The sequence below is a fragment of the Periplaneta americana genome, chromosome 13 (assembly GCF_040183065.1).
Source record: "Periplaneta americana isolate PAMFEO1 chromosome 13, P.americana_PAMFEO1_priV1, whole genome shotgun sequence".
Lineage (NCBI taxonomy): Eukaryota > Metazoa > Arthropoda > Insecta > Blattodea > Blattidae > Periplaneta > Periplaneta americana.
The window spans coordinates 85,830,477-85,856,738 of NC_091129.1; the positions used below are offsets into that span (position 1 = coordinate 85,830,477).

Here is a 26,262-nt window from a genome sequence, read left to right on the forward strand (position 1 = left end):
ATCCACCTGTAGCACAAATAATCCCTCTCACAATGGTCCAAGTTCCGGGAGCGGTTGACTCGATATGATTGCGAGTGAACTAGAAAGTAAGCAGTATTACATTCAACATTCTTTCTTGAACATTTAATTTGTTTCTTAGCCTATTAGCTATTATTTGTTAATAAAGAAAATTATCAAATCATATTTATTTACATGAAATGAGTCCGTAATAGGTAACTATACCTAAGAAGTGATAGAATGAGGAAGAATAAATTCTACACAACATAATTAGCCACTTGACATATTGTACATATTTTTTTACAGTGCAGTTGTGTTTGCAGAGGAAGTAGAGGGACCACGTATTGCACCAAATCCTTCCGATGACATATCCCCCTCTACTGCTGGTCCATCCAACTCAATTGCAGCTCAAAGAGCGAAGGCAACTCCAGCAGCATAAGCGGATTACACAAGAAAGCGCAGGAATGTAGTTTTGAAGGAACAGAGTGAATTTATTATTATTTTTACAGGCCAATAATGCAATTGAGATCGGAAGCTCACAAACAAATACCGATTGTCCATAATGAAATCCAGATAAATTACTTCATTCGGTTATTGTATAAAACTTCATAGTATTCATTGTTGATATTACAAATCATCTAAATTTTAAATGTTTTGGTAAATCACATAAAAGAATAAATATTTTGCTTCAGTGAAGTACATTAAAACTAATTGTGAAATTCATTTACATTTTATCATCATGCCTCCTAAACACTATGTCAATCAGTTCTCCCTGAAAGCTAAACCGAAGATTGGTGTGCAGATGATGCAACAGGCATAGATTCATATGGAAGAGTCATTGGTTTGGACCATCTTCTGGTAAGTTGTCATTTTCTCCGAACTCGAATTGTCAAGCACTGCACAGGCAACAATAAATTATATTTGGGACATTGTCAAGTTTGGTTTTTTAAACCAACTGACAAATAAGATAATCTTACCTTCCATACCTCAAACATTCTCTCCACTACATTAATTCTCGTCCTTTTGTCGGCTCTATTGTACCTATAAATTTTGAAGTATCAAGCCGATATTTCCACAACTGCTTACATTTGACAATTTATTTACTTTCATTATGACAGTGAGAAAACTTAATTGGTTACTGTGGTTGCATGTTCGGTGAGCTCTACGCTTGTTTGAAGCAATGAACCACCGGGAAGGGTAGCTCCGAATATATTGAATAAGCAGTCGTGGACAGCTGATAAGGGGTGGTTCTCCAGCTTGAGGGTTGGGCGAAGGACTAACAACCCATCACAGTAAAAAACAGCTTGTTACGAAACCCCAACATAAGCCTTGAAATGAGACTGATTCTTTGGCAAAGGAATAAGATTATGAGATTTGGTACTTGGAATGGCACCAGTCTTTACAGAACAGGACATTAGTAGCAAAAGAACTAGCTAGATATAGAATAGATTTTTCTGTGAGTACAGGGGGTTAGATGAGAATGGCCTAACACCAATTTGGAACAGGATTCTTTATTCATAAAAAGAGAAAAATTGTAAATTTTTAAATTATGGTCATGGAATCCAGAAATGCGTATAGAGTGTTAGTTGGGAGATCTGGGGGAAAAGATCTAATTGGAAGGATAATATTAAAATGGATTTGAGGAAGTTGGGATATGATGCTAGGGACTGGAATAATCTTGCTCAGGATAGGGATCGATGTCGGGCTTATGTGAGGGCGGAAATGAACTTCCACGTTCTCTTAAAGCCAATTGTAAGTATGACAGCAAGAAGGCTTTGTTTTAAATTCATTTTATTAACACATAATAATTTAATTTAAATTGACTGGCTAAGGGTGTTTAATCGTACGAATACTGAAATTTCATGTAAGTTATATTAAAGAAACCTAACCCCACCGATATATTGAATACCGGCCGGGATCGAACCCGCAACCTCGAGCACAGAAGGCCAGCGCTATTCCAACTATGCTACCTAGGCCGACAAATACCTAATACATTTATAGACTACGGTTATGGCTATATTTTAAGAACATTAAATTTATTTCAAAATTTTCTGTGGCATAAAATCTCAAGCGAACAAGAAGTAGTAATCTAGAACTGGCAAACCTCGCTATCTCGATTTTGCAAGAGTTCTTTCCACTTTAGGAAGTACTGATTCCAAAACCTTTTGCATTCCAGATCATTATAAAATTCAAAGCGACCCATGATGTTTCGCAAGTAACGCTTTTGGGCGCAAATTTCCTGAATTTCAATAACTTCCTTGGCCAATTGTTTATAAAAGTTTTAAATTCTTAGGTTAAAACTGACGTAAGTCAGGGGTTCCCTTGACTTGATAAAGTTTAACTTATTTCATAACATAAGTCGCACTTGAGTCACTATGAATTGCAATAAATTCAACTTCATGAAGTCAGACCTTGTAAAGTAAAGCTTATAAAATAATCACGACTTATAGCAAGTACGACTTATTTGGACCGAAATCTGCAATTGAGACGAGATTTAAGTTCGACTTATATATAAGTATGACTTACCTCGATTATGAATACCGGTCTAAGTATTCTATCTTGTGCTATAAGCTAACATCACAGTCTAGTATATACAGTCACGAAGCTTCAGTTGTTGAGGGTACTAGGAACAATATACTGTGCCCGTACTATTTCGCATTGTCTGTGATGAGGCGATAGTAGCGACCCTAGTGGTTAGCAACTATCTATGTGGATGCATATTCCCTACGTATTGAACTTCGTGACTATATAATAGACTGTGGTATCATCTTCAATGTTTAGGAACTTTATACAGGTCCAAGTGATACTACAGTAGGAGCGAAAAATATATAGCACATGTTATCCATTGTTAACAATTCATATTCCTCAAGGTGTCTAGTTATGATATTATAGATTTTACATATTCTTCTTACCAGATGATATCTCGACCAGACCAGATACTCCCATACTATGTGATGGACATAGCGTCTTCTGTGCCAGGCTTACCGGGACTTTTTGTAGCGGGAATATTCAGCGCCTCCCTCAGGTAAGTAGGCTAGGTAGCTGAATGAAACTTCAGAATTACAGTACATGTTTATTTGAGGAAATGAGTTGCTGAAGAAAGATTGGTAATCGTGATTCATTAAGAACGTCGATGAAAGTGATACCAGTGATTTAAAAATATATTTTATACTTCCCTAAATTGTTACATAAATTAAAAAGAAAATCTGGGGAATTTTGGAGTAGTTGAAATTCCTAAAATAAGATTTAATCACCAAATAATTGAAAAAAATAGTTTAACAAAAAAGTTTCAATTCCCCAGTTTCTCTTTTATAATTAATAAGATAAAAGCTGCAGCCTCATGATAAGGAAGGCTTCCTTTAGAAGCTGAAAAATCGCGGCATCGATTTCCGATGGGATATGGATTTTATCCATTGATTTAACATATTAGTGCGCACTCATGGGTTCACCTGGAATCTAATGGAAAAGAGTACTATTGGATTTGAGGAAGTCCTTAAATTTGGGTTTACGTCTATACTTCTTATGGTACATCCCAAGTGAGTATTTGAAGGTCTTCACTTGCTCTACTGCTATTTAGAATTAGCAAATTTACCTTCTTTATTTTTCTTGTGACAGCCATTGTCTTCGGCTTGTTTGCATTTATCTTCATTCCATAATGCTCACAGAAGTCATTTAGCTCCATTAGCATACCTCTTAGTTTTACTTTAACAAGCACTGATAATTATTGAACTAAATAGTACGATCTTATAAGAGATATCGTTTCAACAGCACCATATCGAGCAATCTGAACTCACTGGGCGCCACGCTGTTTGAGGACTTCGTAAGGCCATGCATTAAGCAGAAGATCAGCGACCACAGAGCCAACGTTTTGATCAAGTGCGTGGTCATTGTAATCGGGGGACTTTGCCTGGCATTTGTAATGGTGGTCGACAAACTAGGGGCCGTGCTACAGGTAAGTAGTGACAGCAAATAAATTTGTGAGTCTGACACAATTATTTATGAATAATTTCAACAATACATGATAATCATAAAAATTACGGTTGAAATATTTAATCTTTTCACCAGTAGATCATCAATCAGTAGCAATTTCTGGTCAAGGTGAATGTTTGTCAGTTACCATTTTTATCATTACCCTTATTATAAATATTCAAATTGAATCGAGACTGAAATTTTATTTCTCTCAATAACATTTCAATGAATTAATTTCTATAAGTGACATTTGTTTAAAGCTGTACGCAAGAGCGATATAAGCGTATCCATTTAGTCCAGTGATGTGTGGCAATGTCTGACACCCAACACACTATCAAGTTCACTGTTTCTTGTGCGCGCGAATGTGGAGTAGATATTGTACAAGCCGAGGCGTTAAGTTATGCACTAGGATTGCTGGCTGAAACAGATCTTCACACCTTTGCGGCGATAACAAGTGAATATCGTTTTTGCTGTTAGTTCTCTGCATAGAAACTCTAAAAGTGACTCAGCTGATGAATTTTGAACATGAATTCAATACCCAGTTTGCTATAAAATCCCTTCATTTTCGTTCAGCGTAAGTGAAATTGAGGACTAAACTTTACGACGACCCACTTTGAAGCGGTGAATCTAGAATCTCAAAAGCTAATATGGATGGAATTTTTTATCAATTTATCATCACTACCAACGTTATTATTACAACCTTGACAACTGTCATTTTCTCACCTTCGACAATGCTTATTCGCTATCGAAAATGATTAATGCTGTTAATAACTAATTCTACATCTTTGACAACGACAATGGAATATCCAAACTCGTTAAAAATGTTAATATTTTAATCCGTATATTTAATAATAGCAATTCTGCATCCAAAACCTTTAAACTCTTAATAACTTATTCCGGACCTTTGATATCTTCATCCAGGAATGTTGAAATTTGTTAACAACTTTTTCCCTTTTTTTTTTTACAGTGACAATTCTGTATACAAAGACATTAAAAATTTTAACAACTTTTTCCATAACTTTACCAAAATATATTTTAAATCCTGAGACGTTATAGATGCTAATAGCTTATTATTTATTTTTAAAATAATAGTTCTGTGAAACTGTTAACTGAATTATTTTATACATTTTACAATGGCAATTATGCCTCTAAAAACGTTAAAAGTATCAGTAACATATTCATTTTTTGCAATGGCCATTCTCTATTCAAAGATATAACATATAACACTTAGGTATTAAATGCCTACTTTCATTTACATATTTTGACAATAAAAATTCTATGTACAAAGGCGTTAAAGCTATTAATTCTTATTCCGTATCTCTGACGGTGACAATTTTGTATCCAATATATTAAAAATGTCAATTCATTTCATGAATTTGGCAATGAAAATTCTGTATCCAAAGACTTTATAACTGAGAATAACTTACGGACGTTAGTAACTATTGATTTTTTCACAATATAATTATATATCGAATAATATTTGAATTGTTTCTTTATGCTATATTTTTGGCAACGTACATTATGAATCCAAACAAATTAAAATTAGAAAAAATAAACACGCACGCGTGCACGCACGCACACACACACACACGATGAACCGTAAATAATGTAATTAATTTCAAGGGTTATTCTTTGTGATATTTCAAACAAATTTAATACAATTTTGCCCGCTTTTGCTTCTTTTTCGAGAAAAAATATTTTATATGAAACATTTACATTTCATAGCGTATTTTTGGAAAGTTAATGAATTTATTCAGAATATGCTCAGTCATTTTAAGAGATCAGTGTATTTTTTTTTTGCTGTTATTTACACTCGCCTTAACATCTCTGGTCATATCACTAGTTAATCGTATGGGTGAATTCCGAAGGCCTGTGTAGTATTGTTGAGCTTGGTTCTATTGTTGTGAACTAGATGGCTTATGTAGATATATTACTGATTTGATTTGTTACGAATATATAATTTTGGTGATGAATGAAGCATGTGATTTCAGGGATGTTATGGCCCAAATTTCCTGGAATTTGCCTCATGGTTGAGGGAAAACCCTGAAAAACCTTAACAAAGAAATTCAACCTGACCGGGAACGGAACCCAGGACCTCCGCGTAAGAGATCAGCATGCTAACCCCTGCAATCACAGAGGTGATGAGTAGTGTATTATGATGAATGGTTGAAATAATTTTAGTTCTGTGTTTTAAATGTGCAGAAATTTGATGTGAACAAATTTTCGTTCTGAAAATAACTTTTAAAATGTCCCATATCTTGGATTGAAATTCCTGCACAATTTAAGGATAAAACATAAAATTATTTCAATCATTTATTGTTATAACACACTGCTCTCTCAAATTGACTGCGGATATTGGAAATTAAATCAATGGCTTTCACAAAACACGCTATGAAAAGTTTCACATACTGTAAAATAATTCTTATCTCAAAAAGAAAGCAAAAAAAGCCCAAAATTGTAATAAACTTTATTGTTATCATTCTCTGAAATTTACGGCATTACTTACGGTTCACCCTGTATATTACAATATCCAGTGTTCTTTCAATCTTAAAAACAGTGAAGAGGTCATGCACTGCATCAGACAATGACAGTTTCTTCTCCAATAATAAGAATTTCACCATAACAAACTACACCTGATGGGCAATTCCGGCTTCAAAACCTATGCTTTGTGTTAATTAATCTCTCTGTGCTCCTTGAGTTAAAATATATAATGAATAATTTTGAATTATAACGACGACGTTCCATTCTACACGGATTTTATATAATATTTATAATAGTCAAGTTCCAATTTTATATAATATTTATAACAGTCAAGTCTTTGTAAATATCTCGTGTTTCTCTTACATGAAAACAAAGAATAAGCAGTTAAACTTCGTACCAGTTTCATTCCTTCTCTACTATTTGCTGTATTTGTTAATTTGTTGGTGTTAAATATTCCTAATCGCAAGAAAAATAGATAGAAATGATTTTAAAACTGTTAAAATGCATCTCTCATCCCCGACAATGTGTATTCTGAACCTACATTTAGAAGTGTTAACTTTGTAATCTATACAGTATATTTTTATATCTCTATTCTGTATTCAAAGTTGTTACAATTTTGCTACTAATTTATGCAATGTGGTACGATTTGCGACACTGTTTCAGTTGTGCTTGAGAATGCAGGGAGTAACTTATGGTGCCATGATTGGGCTGTTCTCAATGGGAATGTTCTATCCACGAGCAAACACAAAGGTAAATCTTGTCTACTATACACAGGAAATGGATAGCATCTTAAAATGTGTGTGTGCGTGCTTGCATGTGTGTATGTGTATTTATTCACACTGCAAATGGGAAAACACCCAGTGGCAATGGTAACTTAATTACACATAATAATTACAAGTAAAATAAACAAAGCTTGAAAAATGATTTCTATATTAATCATATTACGCACACTACAGTACATTGTATTTTAAAGAAGTATTTCTTAATAGAAAAATTCTTATCACAGTAACGTAATTTCTACATGCACTAAACTTTCATATAATTCACATTATCTTCTCATGGTATAATGACGTTCAAAGCTATATTACCCCAACTAATGGTTAGTGATTGATAATTTGTTCGTGTAAGTGTGGTTTCATAAGTTATTTCTGCGATTATATGAGGAAGATGGCAGTCAGTGTCGCCAACAGTATGTAAATATACCCGCCTTATGCAATTAAAATTTTCATCCCAGTCAGCTAGTTGTAAAAAATAATACTAGGCCTAACCTAGATTAGCGTGAAACAGCTTATATTGACGAATTTGAATATAACTCATACATAATCTACACCATTTTGAATTATGAAATAATATGAACATTTAAATGGACATGAAAACGTCGACTTGGCTGAAATTACGATGTCAGAAACGTTTTGTAAACATAAGAGAATGCAGGACAAAATAAAAATATTTACAATTATTATTACGTTTAATATGAGTTTCGATTAGTTCTCGCCAAGTGTCATCAAAGTATGACATATAAGTTATGAAAATACATTATATTTCTGAAATTATCATGTTAAATAAAGACTGAAAAATATTTTCTAGAACAAACTCAATAAAATCATAAGTAATATATTATTTCAATGTAAATCTCATGTTCCATTTTTTCACTCCATTTATTTATTATGATCTGGTCGACAGCTTAACTGGAAGTCGGGGGACGCTTATGGCTGCCAGACCAGTACGTCTTAAGTTGATGGGATAAGACGTATTTTCCTCTTTCATATGCCTGCAATGCGCCATGAAGTGATTTCGCTATTGTAATTAGTACGGTTGGGATAACGTGGTTGTATCAGGATAGGCATCCTAGGTCCTTGCGTTTTGTTTACAAACATTTACTAGCACTGTACTGTCCATTCACTGATGTTTTAGCAGGAGTGTGTGGGGAGCCTCTTACCAGCAGTTAATGTTTACGTATAAACAAAACGCACAGGCCAAGGATGCCTATCCTGATGCAGCTGTTTTATGCGAACCGTAGAAATTAGAGACCATAAGGACAAATAAAATAATGACGACTTTTATGGATGATTGCACTTATTGCTACACACCAACACTGTTTGGGACATTCTAATATTTTGCATTAATAGTTATGGTTTCTTATGAGAAATACGTGCATACTATACATTTAAATAAAATATAGTATATCTATGTTACGAATAAGTAAATAGGTACTGCAATTTTTGTTACTGTGTCCACTCTCTTGTTCTATTGTGCAGGGCGCTCTAGCAGGAAGCATCTGCAGTTTGCTGGTGATGGGCTGGCTCGTGTTCGGCAGTCAAAAGGAGATGGCCGAGGGCAGAATGAGGGATGTATCCCTGCCAACGTCTGTGGACGGATGTGGCTTTAATGTCACGATGCCGGAACAACCACCGTAAGTGCAGTGACGTCACTATAATGATTTACGAGAATAATATGGCCAATTCCGTCACAGAGTTCCTGGTTACATTGTTTCCTTGTTAGCCTTCATTACTTTAGAAAGAATATAAAAACAAATATTAATGATAACGCCAGCACATTGGCCATGAATATGTACATTTATGTTCTCCTTCTTCTACAATTAGAAGTTGTCATTAAGACAAATAATAATGAACAAAAGGCGTAAAAAAATCTAATAAAATTAATACCTTAACCTAACTTGAGTGCTGAGTAAGAATAAATTAACAATTACGGAACAATGATCCATGATGTACAAATCTATAACAAATATTCCAAAAATCATTGATATGAAACATTAAAATTATCTGGCTAGGCTATAGCCTACAAATGGTTCTAAAATTGCTATAGAATCTTTAATATTCTTTAGATTTAAATCTTGTAGCAATGTATAGTTCAAGTCAAAATCTTTTAAATGTGGGCCGTCAGTTTTGGTTTCGTGCCCCGAGCTCTGACGAAAGGGCCTCTGATTTCTATACCATCTAACTGGTACTGTTCTTTACATAAATGCACAGTAGGGAGATATATCGACCTTTTAACTTCATCTACTTCCCGTGGTTGTGTGAGATTACTCTATAACCTAACTGTAGGTTCTAACGCAGTGGTCGTCAGCACTCGCTGAAATGGGTAAAGTGCAACGAATGCAACATAGTATCCTCCGACGTGCAGAAGGAAGAGATAGAAAGTATACCCGCCAACAGCCACGGATACACGCCAGTGCAATGTATTATGCGCGGGTAAGAGACCTAGCCCAAGGGTGCACTGTGCTGATGACCGCTGATCTAAAGTATACCCTTTCTTAACAGGTGGATTCATGAAAATCATATCTATACGTTCATTTTGAAACTATAGTTCGATTATGACGGATGTTCATGATACAGCAGTCTATGATAGGATATTTAATCATCCAAATTCTATGTTTAATTCAATACAAACGAGAGGAACATCAGTGTAGTGTCAAGGTAGCGAGAATGTCTCATGATTGGAGGCTGCTCTTCATAGCGGGTAGTAGAGCCGCTTGAGTTTATTAGCTGATATGTTCTTTTTCAGAGGATTTTTTGTAACTGTTTCGGTAACTGTAAGGTGAATATAAGGCGAATGCTTAGGTTCGTCTAGCCTAATATTATCTAGTTTTCACCAATTTCACCAACGCCAGAAAACCGTGAGATTGACACAGCTCTGTTAAAGAGCATTAAACACGAAATAAGTTAATTTTTCACGTTATTTGAAATTTGTTGCAGTGAAAGAAACTGAAAATCCAGGAGACGAATTGATCTGTTCTAAAATAAATTGTCATTATTTTATACAGAACACAAAAATAAGAAGACGAGGTTTTTCTCAAACCAATTCGATTAACTCTATAAATTTGAGACTTCAGAAGACTTAGTATTATTTTTATACCATATTCCTACACTGTTAAGAAAGCAGATTGTTATAGTAAATATTGCTGTAATATGTTTTATTCGCTTTGAAAAAATAATACACTATTGTCGCCTGCTTTGGAGGGCAGAGGGAAACAGACCTTTGGAGAGGCCGAGACGTAGATGGGAAGATAATATTAAAATGGATTTTAGGGAGGTGGGATATGATGATGGAGACTGGTTTAATCTTGCACAGAATAGGGACCAATGGCGGGCTTATTTGAGAGCGGCAATGAACCTCCGGGTTCCTTAAAAGCCAGTAAAAAATAAGTAAGTATTCTCGCCTGCACAACAACAGAGAAAGTTCCATTTTGTGTTCTGGATATTAAGCAAGTGTTCTCCATCACATGTGCTGCGGACAATAGAATGTTTTTCCCTAAAACAGTTCATTCCCTGTTCATTTGTCAGCCCAAAGTTCCAGGAGATGCTTTTCTGTGTTCTGAATATGGAATGTTTTATACCATGGCCTTTTTCTACCAGAACTGTGGCTTTAAAATATGAAGTGTTCTATAACCGATTATTTTTCTTCCAGAATTGAGACTTCAGTGTTATTTCAATGCGGCGATCTTTGCCTTGCATAACTGAGGCTTCAGAACACATATTTTTTAAAACTTAATATTTTTCTTCCAAAACTGACTTAGAAATACATAGTTTCCTTATATTCAGTGGTCTTTCCCTTACAGAAATTCGTCTTCAGAATACGGAGTTTTCTTCTCTAATGATATTTTTCATGTAAAACTGTAAATAGCCTATACGAACTGCTCCTTCTGTACAATGTTATTTTTATAGAACTATGGCTTCAGTTGAAGAAGACGACGTCTTTATCCTGTACCGCCTCAGCATGTTATACTACGCGTTGACTGGCACATTAATAGTGTTAGTGGTGGGGATCATCGTGAGTCACTTCACAGAGGAACCAAGTCCTGAGCAATCGAAGCCAGTCCTCTTTACCCCACTAGTGAGAAAGTACATTGTGGAGAAGAAGAGACGCAAGACTACCTACAACAACCATATTCCAGAAACGGAACTCCTCAACAAACCCTGGGAGTGAACCTCATGACTAGATATCGAATTTATATGCGCTAATAGCTAAGAATTGAACGGAGTGTGCTGAAGCGAATGTGGTTTCAATTCGGAGAATTTTTAAGCGTAGTTTACAACACATCGAAATTTAACAATAGGGAACTGAGTAACATGAAAACAAACAATGCGTCGATACCGTGTCCTAAGCTGTAAGTGATGGTTAAGACATTTAACAAAATACTGCCAGTATTTTCCTTGACTCTGTTAACGGTCTTATCCTCCAGTGTGTGGTTCACTCGGTGTATTCTTAAGACCATTTAACTCAGTCTTCTGTTCATACATTTCGGAATCTTGTGAACCAGTCTTAGAATTAGTCTGTACGCACATCATGGTTCTTGGTCATAGTCTACTTCCAAATGCAATTTTTCGAATTGAAAGTTAATTTTTCGAAGGGCATTATTCCGAAATTGGTATTTCCGAAATACAAATTCCGAATGCCAAAATTCCGAAAGGTACATTTCCTGAATACTAATTTATCCCAATGCATTGTTTTCGTGAACCATTTTCCGAATTGCATTTCGGTGGTATGATTTAGTATTGCTCCCAATTTGACATTTTATTGCATAACGATTTGCAGTTTTTTCATTTGACTTTTCACTGGAATTTTTTCAAATTACTTTACCATAATTAAATTGCACCTTTTACTGGAATTTTGCAATTCTGTTAACAATATTTACATTAGACATTTTATTGGAATTTTGCAATATGTATAAAATTTCCTCAGAAAATGAAAGGCCATATTCTATGAGATGATGAATTGTAGTCAACATTTCGCAGTTTTTCTTCTGTTTCTCTTAGTCACGCATATTAATTTACTTATTTACTTATAAATGGGTTTTAAGGAACAGGAGATTCACTGCCGACCTCACATAAGCCGGCGTTGGTCCCTATCCTGAGCAAGATCAATCCAGTCTTTACCATTACATCTTTACCATTACATCTCACCTGCCTCAAATCCATTTTATTATTATCCTCCATCTACGTCACAGTATCCCCAAAGGTCTTTTACCCTCCGGTCTTCCGACTTGAATAATAATAATAATAATAATAATAATAATAATAATAATAATAATCATCATCATCATCATCATCACCGTCATAGAGCAACCACCCCATGCGAATATCATTATCTGATATTTCCTCTTCATCTTTAATTCGGGAAAGTGTGGTTTCGGAAAATTAACTTCGGAAACATTGATTTCAGAAAACGACCATTTGGAATAATTCAATTCGAAATTTTGAATTCAGAAATTTTGATTAGGAAAAATGAGCGGAGAGGTACAGAACATCTAATACATTGTTAACTTTCAATTCATACAAATCCGATCTCTATTTAAGTGTATATGAGCAAGATAAAGTATTTATTCTATGCAGAAAATAATTGCTAGTTAAAATCCAATTTGTGAAAATATACATTTTATTGTTTATACTATATAATTATATTTCACTCAATGTAATATTTATGTTGCACTTGCATAAGAGTGTTACGGTACAGCCAGTGCCAGCGTTTTTGGCGCGTGTCCTTGAGTAAAAGGCCAGTCAATGAGCACTTGTTGCCACTGCAGCTGAGAACGGCAATACCAAAATACAAGTCACGTCAGCAATCTGCCAATTACACTTGTCTGTCTTATTCTATACTGACAGAGGCAAGGCAAGACACTCGCACTTTGCTTCTTGGGGTGTGTCCTGGTACCACCTCCTAAACAGATCTACCAATCACAGTTGTCAGCTTTCTCGTCCACAAATTGTGGCAAAGATGAGATACTAGCTCTCAAGCTTCCCAGTACTTATTTCACGCCCCAGAAACGATGGCTTGGTTATACCGCAAAAAGGAATGAACGGCTGTGCTATTTTGCATAAACATTTATATAGTACTAATTTTGTATTACTGGTTGTTATTTCTGTAATAAAACATGATTATTAAAGTATATAATATATTCTACATTCACTTCTTACCATAGAAGTTTGAGAGGTAGAATTTTCTTAGCAGATATAGTGATATACTATAGAAACAAAAGTTTCACCTTGGAGGAATGAAATTCGATAGCGGCTTTGAGTCTATCCACCTACCCATAATTATTTGGCACCTGATTAATCTTCGAGGGAACAGTAGGTAGCAGAGTGGTATTGATTACATATCCCTTCCCGTGTCGAAGTGCAGAAAACATGGGGCTTAAGCCTAGCTCAGCGGCGAGTATGAAGTATAAGTCTTCACGGGATAACATTTTGAAGCACCTGTCAAGCCAGTTCACCCCTGACTCGAACATGACCCAAAACTTAGGAGCTTATACATGTTTTACCCGAGTTCGTACGAAACTTCAAATTGCATAAATGAATTTGGTGACAGTAAATATTAAGAGATTAATAACGTCTACCCAATTTATTCGTATTATATTAGTGTAGATGGGGTAAAAGCAACCTTAATCGGAGAAACGCGCTCGTCGACAAAATAAAATATATATCAATTTGTGCATTGTAAAAATGAGCAAGTACTCAATGGTAATTGATTATAGGTTACATGTTGTCATCCATTCTTGTACATTAATCAACTTAAGATTTAATGTGATATAGATCTACTCTTGCTATCGATGAGCTATTATGTTCAAAGTGGCACAATTATTGAAATCCATACGATTGCGCGTAACGTCTGTAAGTGACAGAACGTAGGGTAATGGGATTGATAAATAAATAAACTATGCTGTAAGATTTAAGTTTTCATAATAAAATGTATGAAGTAAGCTATAAGTGGCAATATTCCAACGATAAAATGCATCAAAACAATATTTACAACTCAGAGGACCAAACTTAAAAAGCTGTTTTCAATCACAGAAAATTTTATTAACAATTAACAGATATAGGCCTAACGTAACTTATATCAACACATCTTAATGTCCCGTAAGTATTGTTATTTATTAATCTGTATGTGACTAATGTAAAGCTTGTGTTAATTTTCTGTAGTTTCCATGTGCTGCGCACGCGTCTGTTTTTGAAATGGTTTATTTTACGACGCTTTATCAATATCTATGGCAGAAGTGGGCAGAGAACAATTTACTCCGAATTCATAGTGAATGCAACCCGAATAACATTAGTTCATTAACCGCAAAACTGAAGGAAGGGGTGAATTCCTGACTTGTTCTCGTTTGCAGTGACGGATTAGTATTATAGTGAACGTCCGGGAGAGTAAAACGTTAATTTCCTGCTCTACTACACTGGTGAGCAAAATTAAAGCAACAACATATAAAGTGCAGAAAGAGATACAATTCATTCGAAGTAAAGCAATATAATAAATATAACATTGCACATTAGCGAACTGTCATTTATTACATACAATCAGAAGTTTACTGTGGTTTGTTGAATTGGTATCTGAATTTCCCCTTCCGCAAACTTAAACAATACAAAACATAAATAAGAAAATTAATTGTCTTGATCTGAATATTTGGGTATAGCCTACGTTCAAAATTTGGAGTAATGTTTGTAACAGCTACACGCAGCTGTGCTGAAAGATTATCAACTGAAAGAGAGATCTTGGTTTTGATTTAGCAGCTGTCATATGATGCATGATAATATGTGTCATAATGCCGTTTAATGTTGGCTCGAAGAAAGCCAAACACCTTATTACAAATTAGGCATTTTACACTCTCACAATCTTTTTTACAACAGAAGAACTCTTTTTCCAACTCCACCAGAAATCTCCGGTTTCTGGAAGTGGAAGGTTTAGACAGAGCCATTGCTTCCCCACTCTGCTGCCGCTTGCTTGTACACAAGTAAACTGAGTAAAAGTACCAAGGGAGGGAGATATGCTCTGCGGACAGTATATCTACATCGTTCGAAGGTCACGATTCACAGGAATTCACGATCCTTCTTTGCCCAGCTGTGATCTATGGTTATCTAGCGTTTAAATTATATGAAGGTGATAATAACAGAGAAACGAGTCCAGGGTTCAACGCCGAAAGTTATCCAGCATTTCCTCTTAATGGATTGACGGAAAGCTCCGGAAAAAACCTCAACCAGGTAACTTGTCTCAAAAAGAATTTGAACCCGGGCTCGCTCGTTTCACGGTCAGGCATGCTAACCGTCCTTCCACAGTTGTGGACTGCGCGTATGTTTAGCACAAATCAATGTCCTTATGTACTTTTCAAAATATATTCTATTAGAGTATAATGAACTCTTCCAAATAGGTTAGCTATATTTATGCGTACTCCAGTTGTGTAAAGGAACCGACTCGTTTATATTGTTCAGTTTATCGTATACGAGGTAAGCATTTTCATGACAACAGAAGTATAATGACGTCAGTATAATTTCTACTTAAACAAATTCTATTTTGTATTATATAGCTAGGTAGAATAGGTATACAAGTTTTCTTTTGCGGAGGAAATTAGTGGTTATTTGTGACTGCACTGAGGTGGCTTTAAAATTAATATTTATTAATAATAATTAATGAACTAATTAACTATTAACTCGTAATCCATTACTTCTGGAGATCAAATCCTTATCCACGTGTCTTAAGAAAATCACTGAAAATCATTACGCAGGATGAGTGCTCTGTTACAGTTGTCAAGTTGTCTACATTTGTTACTCTACTAAAGGAATTTGAAAACTCATACATGTAACTAATTCAATTCCTGGCTAATTTCTACTGGAGATCATTATGTCTTTTATCTTAAGAAAATCCATGAAAAAAGTAGTTAGGTGAGTCGTAGGTTAGAACTGGCAAAATATCTACAGGATGTTTCCGGACTAGTGTTACAAACTTTCAGTGATGATGGGGAAGGGCACATGTATCAATCTGAGATAAGGAACTCTGGTTCGAAAATGACAGAGTCGGAAGTTACAAGCAAAAATTATTCTGTGGAAATGAAATAATTTTATTCTTCTGTATACCTTATTTAGGATGTGTATTTACCTATACATTTTACACATACTGTATTCATCTGACGTTGTTTACGTTCTCTACTTACAGTATTCCATTCAGTGCGCTGTCTGAGGGTTGGGGACAGGAAACTACACTAAAGCAATGCAGATAGCGTAATGCATAACGGACATGGTGGGTCCTGATATGTACGTCTGTACACAGCAGTGTATGTGTAAAAGTTGCAGTGTTCAGTCGATCAGTCCTAGTGAAATGGAGGAGTACACGAGAGCGGAATAAGCAGACCTGATTTTCGAATACGTATGAGCCAATGGGAACAGTACACAAGCTCACAGATTGTATCGGTACAAGTACCCACGTAGGAGACATCCGGCCCATACCATCATTCCACGACTGTTCCAAAGGTTAAAGGAAGGAGGGCCAAATTACAACTTCATTTCCACACAACTATTTTTGCTTATTTTCGACTCAGTCATTTCCGGACCAGGGTTCCTTATCTCAAATTGATACATATGCCCTTCGCCATCATCCCTGAAAGTTTGTAACACCAGCCCGGAAACACCCTGTATATTTGTGCCCCAGCAAGAGGACTTCAAAATTCTTGCTAAATAAATTCGTAGCCCATTTATTGTGGAGAAACATTTCTTATATATCTCTGTGCCTCAAGGAAATAACTGAAGAACCGTTGGCAGGATGGGTGGTCGATTGAAACTGGCGAAATATTTTTATATATTTGACTCCAATAATGGTTCTTTGTAAACAAATTAAAATGTTTAGATCATTCCAAACAAATTATTGGCCCATTTATTCTGGATATCACGTCACGTATTGGGATTCTGCAGGAAAAGCGAACTGCTACGAAATAACAGACATCATAAAGCGAAGACAAAAATATTGCAGAAGTCTTAAGAAACCTTGGTTGGGAGGTTCATTGCATTTCGACCGCGCGGACGTCATAGTCATTGACAGGGCTAAGGATAAGGCCATGGTACTAGATCTAACCATCCATTTTAAAAGAAATTTTTCAGAAGCGTACACGGTCGACAAAGGAAAAAAAATAGTTTTATGAACCATGCCTACTTTTCTTCTATTCTAAATATTACATACCTATTAATCAGTGGGTTATCAGAAGTTTGTTATTTGGAGCGAGAGGTTCCCTTTCACAATTTACCTACTAACTACAATATTAGTGAAATGAAAATTCAAAATATCACAAATACAAAAATCCTATTACAAATTCTTAGAGACTCTTTACATATTATCCAATATCATTTATATTTAAAAGAAAGATGATCTTGTCAGTATAACATTTTGCTTTGAAATGAATCCCAAATTCAATTTTTTTTAAACTAACAACTTGAGAGAACCATAACTATTCTGTGTTTAAAATCCTTGTGGTCACCCTCACTGGGATTTAATCAAATCTCTATCTCCATTAAATAAAAACAGTTGATGAAACTAATAAATTATTTCACAAAAATGAGATGTTTTCGTAATGAACTGAAAGTGGTTAAGACAACGTAATTTTCTTGTATTTCCAGTTACCTGCCATTTCGCTCTTTCTCTGGGAAGAATAAGAAACGCTATAATAGTAATACGAGAAAATTTGGTCTCAGAGTTAAACCCTGAAGTTCCAAATGCCAAGATTGAACACTTTCCCGCGTCTAATTCGTTCCAACAAAAGGAATTGAGAACAGAAAGCGTCGCGTGCAAGATACACACACATATGTGACGTCACATTGTTTGAATATAGATTAAAGTGTATTAAAGGGATAGCAAGGCATTAAAATTCTTTTTGAAGAAATTTCCCAAGACTTGTGAGTAATAAATATTGCAAATTGAGTACATGGCAGAAAAATCCCATTTTTTTTATTAGGCACGTCATTACGTGTTTTAACCCAGTTTCCATGCACCACAACATTATTTACACTACTCCTAAACTAGACCAGGGATGCAAAAGTGTGCTACAATTGTGGCACACGCCACAAGCCGGAAAACGTGACTCATCCCCTTTCACCCCACACGTCATTGGATATGTAGGGGGATAAAAATCGGATACGTAATTCAAGGCCGGAGGATTGTGGATGGGGATAAAATTTTCCCCATGCTTCCAACCCCTCTTCACCAGTTCTGCATCCCTGATCTAGACTATTCTACGATGTAGACTATATTATGCGAGAGAACTGAAATGACAAAGAAGAAAATGTGCAACTATCTCTTCAATAAGAAAACACGGAACGAATTTAGTGACAAGCACAATGCTCCGTCATACTGGTCCACGATAAATCGGAAACGGAAATGAGAACGAGAAAGAGAACGGAAATATTGTTAAAATAAATGTACTTAAATGTGAGCATTCACAATTAACGAGAAGCTCGCCGGAGTCTTGGAAGGGAACGTGAAAGTTAATTGTGTATGCTCACATTTAAATAGATTTATTTTAAGAATATTTTCGTTCCAGGTCTCGTTGTTGTTTTCGTTCCCGGTTTATTGTGCACCAGTCTTACCACATCGGAAGGAAATAGGATGAACATTTTGTACGAACATTGAACGATATTGGACGAGTTGTGGAATTTATAATAGGAGAAAATTTTATCAACAATAAGGAGTGGCAAGTTCAATTAATCTCAAGACTGCCGTTAATAATGATCATTACTATCTCGATAATCTGTGTTTAGTCCTCGGCCTCGTCTTGCCAAATAACATTATTTACCTAACACTAATTTCACCGAAACTAAATAACATAGCGCATATAGCACGTATGGGCGAATCTAGAAATGCATATAGAGTGTTAGTTGGGAGATCGGAGGGAAAAGGGCCTTTGGGGAGGCCGAGACGTAGATGGGAAGATAATATTAAAATGGATTTGAGAGAGGTTGGATATGATGATAGAGACTGGATTGATCTTGCTCAGGATAGGGACCTATGGCGTGCTTAGGTGAGGGTGGCAATGAACCTCCGGGTTCTTTAAAAGCCAGTAAGTAAGTAAGGAAGTAAGTAAGTAAGTAATCGATAAGAATTCTCCAATCTTTCCTCTTTTCTGCCTTCCCTTTTGCCTCCGTATATGATCCATAATTCTTAAATTCGTCCAACACCTGATATCTTATTCTCCCGTTCACCATTCCCTTCAGTGCATCCTTTGCCGTCTTCGTTGGCATAGAAAAAGATATAGCAAGCCTGTAGCGACCTTTAGTACCAATTGAGCTACCTGGCTACCAAAGCCTCCTAAAAGTAAATTAATGTTTCGAAAATTTTGCCGATTATTATGCTCAATTATTTTTAACCCTTAAGTACTCGCGTCGGGTCTATATGACCCGAGTTTTTTCTTTCCTCTGTTTTCTTTGCTGGAAGGTAATATGAAGAGTGCCGGTGGTGTCTAATTTCTTCTATTGTTGAAATCTTTGAAACGGTCTGGCTGTAGTCATTGTTGAGTAGCCCCAAAAGCTGTTTATATGCGATTTGAACCGACGCGGGTGTGTGCGTTCTTCTAAAAGTTAGGAAGATTTTGTGAATAACTGAGGAGATTTCTTTATTTATGAGCAAGCATTATTTGATGTAAGCTTTATATTATATTCTTCATATCTTCCGCATTCATTACAGCTGTATACGCAGCTCTTTTTATTATTATTTTCTAAGAATGCCAAAGAAAGTAGTAACAGACGAAGAAATAGCAAGGGAGTTGAATACGATTCTCAGTAATGCACTAATGATAATGACAATGGTGAATCTGTGGGGGAACTTTCTGAGCTTGACGATGTCATAGATGAAGACACAGATTCCTCCAAAAAGCCAGAAATTGTGACGTTTTATAACTGTGCCAAGGGTGAAGTTGATTCATGCGACCAATTGTGTAGCAATTATAGTGTTGGACGTAGAACAAGAAGGTGGCCACTGGCAGTGTTCTTCCATTTCATAAATGTTTCAGCACTCAACTCATATGTTGTTTATTATAAGATGAATACCAGAGAGAAGATACAAAGAAGAATATTTCTGAAGAACCTGGCTAAAGAACTTCTTATGGAAAACATTGTCAGGAGAATGAGTAATCCTCATGTATCACGCAGTCTCAGGGCAAGAATAAAAATATTCCTAACGGAGAGAGGCGTTGAAGTGCCATCGAAAGAACAACAAAATCAAGAAACAAGAAGTGGACCAGCATCTCAGAAAAGGAAGAGATATCATATCTGCCCTAGCACATATGATAATAAGCATTCTACACAATGTGCTGCTTGTTTGGGACACGTATACAAAATTCACTGCAAAGATGTTTGCACAATATGTGGATAATAAGCCAAGAAATGAAGCACTGATTTGTTTTACAATGTCTGATTGAAAAGTTTTAAGACTGAAGCCAGCAGTGCTTATTGGTTTGCGGTGACATCTTAGGAATCGATGTAACAATTCAGAATGAACCCCTTGGAAGGGCATTCACTGCAGCAGCCTTTAGGTACAGTGATTTTGTATTACAAACCCAGTCAACATTTTTCAAGAATGTTTCCAAATCTAGGATAATAGTAGGAATTTGTGTATTCCTCCAGAAGAGGACTGTAGTTTTCTTTAGGTACCATTATTATGAACCTATTATTATCAATCACACCTCGTAAAGAAACAGTATGGTTGTAAGATTTCAAAGTCATGTTTTCACTTTTCTTTAGTCGAGATTTACAAATTTCATTGTATTTAGATAGTTTTCATATTTTTAAAGTTGAGATTTGCAAATTTCATTATATTTGATTATGTTCAATATAAATAATGTACAGTTCAGAATAATAAATATATCATTTACTTCAGTTTAAACATTTTATTTACCCCCATTATTTTGCCATGAATACACGTCCACATCTTAGTTTGTGTCAATGGGTCAAATTGACCCGACGCGAGTGTTTATGTAACTTTCTACCAGGCGAGTACTTAAGGGTAAAGGGATAGCAAGGAATTAAAATTCTTATTGAAGAAATTTCCCACGTCTTGTGCGTAATAAATATTGCAAATTGAGTACATGGCAGAAAAATTCCATTTCTTTCATTACGTGTTTTAACCCAGTTTCTATGTAGTACAACATTCTTTACACTACTCCTAAACCTAGACCATGGATGCAAAACTGTGCTATAATTATGGTACACGCCACAAGCCGGAACACGTGACTCATCCCCTTTCACCCCACATGTCATTGGATATGTATGGGCAGGAAATATGTATTCAGGTGCTTGCAGACGTCACAGATACGTAATACAAGGCCGGGGGATTGTGGGATTTTCGAAACAATAAAACTCTATTCTAAATGACTTGAAAAACTTATGATTTCGACGCAATTTTCTTGAAATACGCCGCAGCATTCAAAACAATGGCATTAGTGATATTGAGTTAGAGGTGATTTTGTGGCAATTGCAATCTAATGTTTTTATTTGAACTACTGAGAGCAGTTACTTAATATATCACATTACGTCATGTTATTTTTGCATAACGAACCATCGCGTAATAATTTACAATGACAAGATTAACCGATGAAAGTGTGCAGGGAACTAATATAATTAGAGTTCCGCACATACAGCGAAAATACAGCACTGTAACACGTCTGTACGCTCATCACAGTACTGGAGTTACCAAGGTCCAGGTGTCAAGTGTTTGGATTCATCACACATATCACTCTCTTAAACAGCCAGGTGAGAATAATATAATGCGCTGTGCGTGCCATACCAACAAAAACGTATATAATTTTCTTATACAGAGTGTTCAAAAGTGTTACTGACTTTGACAGTAAAAAATATTCACCATGATAAATACAACATATAATAAACTTACTGTTGGTCCAAAACTAGTATAAAGGGTGGCCCACTTAACTCTCTCATCTCCAATAGCGTGTGAAATATTTCAGTTATAGGCCTACACAAATAGACGATTACTTGCTGGCTTTTAAGGAACCCGGAGGTTCATTGCCGCCCTCACATAAGCTCGCCATTGATCCCTATCCTAAGCAAGATTAATCCAGTCTCTACCATCATATCCCTCCTCCCTCAAATCTATTTTAATAGTATCTTCCCATCTACATCTGGCCTCCCCAAAGGTCTATTTCCCTCCGGCCTCCCAACTAACACTCTATACGCATTTCTGGATTCGCCCATACGTGCTACATGCCCTGCTCATCTCAAACGTCTGGATTTAATGTCCCTAATTACATCAGATGAAGAATACAATGCGTGCAGTTCTGCATTGTGTAAGTTTCTTCAATCTCCTGTAACCTCTTCCCTCTGAGCCCCAAATATTTTCCTAAGAACCTTATTCTCATACAACCTTAATCTCTGTTCCTCTCTCAAAGTGAGAGTCCAAGTTTCACAGCCATACAGAACAACCGATAATGTAACTGTTTTATAAATTCCATGAGATTTTTTGACAGCAGGCTAGATGACAAAAGCTTCATAACCGAATAATAACAGGCATTTGGCATATATATTAAATCGACAATTACAAGTTAAATTACATCGAAGGGGACATCTGATACACGTAATATATTTTTGTACATAAAATACTTTTCAAGATATAAGTCAACTTTCTTTTTTTTTTAATGGGAACCAACTATGTTTCATATTGCAAATGTTGGGTTAGCTGTGTCTAATAACAACTGGCTATTTTACTGAGTGTTTGTCACCGGTAAGAGTAACCATAAGCAAAGTCTGACCAAGGATCGAACAGAGAGAGGACAATTGAAGGGTTCAGGGCCATAGTGGGCCAAGCGCCATTTGTTAAAATCGGAGAAAGCAAGATTTAAGAAATTAAGTGAATATCGTAGTTCAATGAAGACATATATAATTTAGTTTTAATGTGTATACTTTGTATTACTTGCTATATGTTTAATTAAATTATGGTAGTCACTTAATTTTAACCCTTGTTTTCTCCGCTTTTAATATATGGCGCTTGGCCCGCTATGGCTCTGATATTGTGCGTCAATACTTTTATGTCACGTGCAATATTTCCATAGTACTAAAATGTACAGTACATTGTGATTGTGGATTTGTGATGTTTTGCATCTCGCGGTTACATTTAGTGTATACTATTTTAAATTATTTTCTCAATTTGAAGTAATTTGAACTTTGTTGATTTTAACCCTGAGCCCTGCAATTATATCACTATCATTCACGCTTGTAAATATTAACGTTATTTTTATCCAATCGATGTATTCCTGTGTAAATGTGACGTTCCTTCATTCCAGTATGGACACAAATTCTACTCTTGAAGAGTTAGGCATGCAGAAGCTTCTGTTCTTCGGCTGGTTGGACTTCACTCTTTTCATACTCATGCTGGGATTTTCTACGTTGATTGGTATATACTTCGGGATCTGGGGTCGGAAGGAGGACACCCCAAAGGAATATCTTCATGGCGGGAAGACAATGAATACGACTCCAGTTGCCATCTCTCTTGTCGCGAGGTATGTGAAATGCAGAAGGCAAATTATTTATATCGGGTGTAATTTATTTGAAAGTAAGGAATTCTATACAGGATGTAACATTTATTTATTTATTTAACCTGGTAGAAATAAGGCCATTAGGACTTCTCTTTCCTTTTACCTGGGGATTACGACTACAATATTAAGAATACAATTACAATTATAATATAATTAATATTAAATTCACAAATACAATAAACATCAAAGTACTAAAAGATTAACTCATTAATAAAGGCTAGATAGTTTATTGTAGAAGTTAAAAAGATGGAAAATGTTTTTTTTTTTTCAATCAAGTAAAAATTAAACTACTCTACGCAGTAAGAAAATGCTTAATAAATTTGTTTTTGAACACTGCTAAATTCTGACAGTGTCTGATGTCACTGGGTAGGGTATTCCACAAGCGCGATAGCAGTGAAATTGTGTATGATGTTGAATACGATGATTACATGTGTTGGTATGGCTAGTTTGCGGCTATTTTGCGTGCGTGTGAAGAGACTGTCATATGATGACTGGTAACTGAAACGAGAGGCAAGGTAGGTAGGTGTAGAGGTGTGAAGGACTTGAGAATAAGGGAATGAAAATTTCTACGTTCGTTAAGCCGTAGCCAGTTTAGAGTTTGGAAGGATAGAGTACTGTGGTCAACGCAATGGACATCGCAGACGAAGTGAACACAAGAATTATGAACACGTTGTAATCTTTGCGACTGGTTGACATTGAGGTCAGTCAGTAGAATGTCACAATAATCAAAGTGGGGCAGTACTAGTATTTCCACTAGTATTTGTTTGAGTGATAGCGGGAAAAATTTTCAAATGCTGTTTAAGGAATGTAGTACGGAAAGCACTTTTTTTATAATATGAGTTCTTTGCTTATTCCAGTTTAAATGTGTATCAAAGTAAACTCCACGGTTTTTAACACAGGGAGCAAAAGTTGATAGAGAATTTTTACTTTCATACAATACGACTTATAAAGAACAAATACATACTGTAATTTTGTACAGAATGGAATCCAAGTTTTCAATGAAAATACATTTTCCGTAATCCCTCATAGGGAAAGGTTATTTTGGCACAAAAATATCTGTATGTGTACGACGGTGTCTTCTAAATAATTTTAAGAATTTATACCTAATCAAAATATACGTATTATAAGTTTTACAAAAGGAATAGACTATTTATTTACAATACAATTGACAATATATTAAATATGGGATCCATCGATTTCAAGTTCTTTTTAAGCTGTTATTTTGACTCTAAGGTCCGTATTCATAGATATTATTAGCGCGGGCTTCCGGTAGATGATCAGCGAACTAACGTTTTTCGTATTCATAAACCAGTGTTAGCGATAAGATATCATATGAATCCTATACAAGTACCAGTTGATAGCCGGGGCTAGTTTAGCACGCTCGTAGCGCGGGCTAGCGAAATGTCTATGAATAGCAGACTAAGAGACGAAGAGGAGGAACAGACCTATCTGATGAGTCGGACAACCAAACTGGATAACATTATGTTTGCGGTTTGTAGGAGGTGAGAACGTGCGTAGTACACAGCATCCGGTAACTCAAAAAAAGAAATGTGCAAATATCTTGGTGGCCATAAAGGAGGCAGTGCATATAGGAGGAAGAAACTTTACACAAACATAATCTAAGCAAGCAGACATGAAGTGATAACCTTACCACACGAGTTTCCTTGCGGAGCGCTGTTAGTTGACGTGGAAAATTTAATTACTATAATTCGAAAGAACTTTCGACCTGATTAGAGGTTCCAAGATGAAGTCGAAACTGACCCAAGACGTGAAGTAATGAAGATGATTTCTACAGAAAAATCTAAAATTTTACTTTTATGGTATCAAACTCAATCAGAACTAACATTATAATATGCAATTACATAATAGAAAAAGTAACTTCATTTGACTACCCTAGTTCCAACATATCTTAAGGCTGCTTCACAATAACCCGGGAACGGAAACCACAACGAGACGAGAACGGAAATATTGTTAAAATGTATTTACATGTGAGCATTCACAATTAACGAGAAAATTACCGGAGCACGGGAACGGGAACGTGAAAATTAATTGTGAATGCTCACATTTAAACACATTAACAATATTTCCGTTCTCGTTCTTGTTGTCGTTTCCGTTCCCGGTTTATTGTGAACCAGCCTTTACATTACTTCCGAAGATTCAGAAAATAAATTGAAAAAAATCCTTCAGCACTTAGAAACAATGAAAGAACACTGCTTCGAAAAGTTAGGTTAGATACAGTATTACAATTTTACAAAATATTAACTTTACCTTGGAAATTTGTCCTCTGAGAAGGCGAAAATATCATATACTGTGGAGCAATAGTAACAAATATAAATGACACTCGGGAGGAAATTAAACGCAGAATAAATAAGGAAAATGCCTGCTATTATTCAGTTCAGAAGCTTTTGTGATCCTGTCTGTTCTCAAAATAGCTAAAAGTTAGAATATATAAACCAATTATATTACCGGTTGTTCTGTATGGTTGTGAAACTTGGACTCTCAGTTTG

At 35.7% G+C, this 26,262-nt stretch overlaps 2 protein-coding genes across 2 annotated transcripts in view; both read left to right on the forward strand.

Annotated features, from left to right (window-relative positions):
- LOC138712079 (sodium-coupled monocarboxylate transporter 2-like) overlaps nucleotides 1-13,370 on the forward strand; it is a 28,874-nt gene extending 15,504 nt beyond the window's left edge. The window contains exons 9-13 of the mRNA XM_069843471.1: nucleotides 2,913-3,022; nucleotides 3,766-3,949; nucleotides 7,111-7,197; nucleotides 8,706-8,860; nucleotides 11,133-13,370. Coding sequence (XP_069699572.1) covers nucleotides 2,913-3,022; nucleotides 3,766-3,949; nucleotides 7,111-7,197; nucleotides 8,706-8,860; nucleotides 11,133-11,394 — 798 coding nt within the window. The 3' untranslated portion in view covers nucleotides 11,395-13,370. The remainder of the gene's footprint in view (nucleotides 1-2,912; nucleotides 3,023-3,765; nucleotides 3,950-7,110; nucleotides 7,198-8,705; nucleotides 8,861-11,132) is intronic.
- An 8,477-nt stretch (nucleotides 13,371-21,847) lies between these two features.
- Nucleotides 21,848-26,262, forward strand: part of LOC138712080 (sodium-coupled monocarboxylate transporter 2-like) — a 37,272-nt gene continuing 32,857 nt past the window's right edge. Inside the window, exons 1-2 of the mRNA XM_069843472.1 lie at nucleotides 21,848-21,959; nucleotides 23,504-23,719. Coding sequence (XP_069699573.1) covers nucleotides 23,505-23,719 — 215 coding nt within the window. The 5' untranslated portion in view covers nucleotides 21,848-21,959; nucleotide 23,504. The remainder of the gene's footprint in view (nucleotides 21,960-23,503; nucleotides 23,720-26,262) is intronic.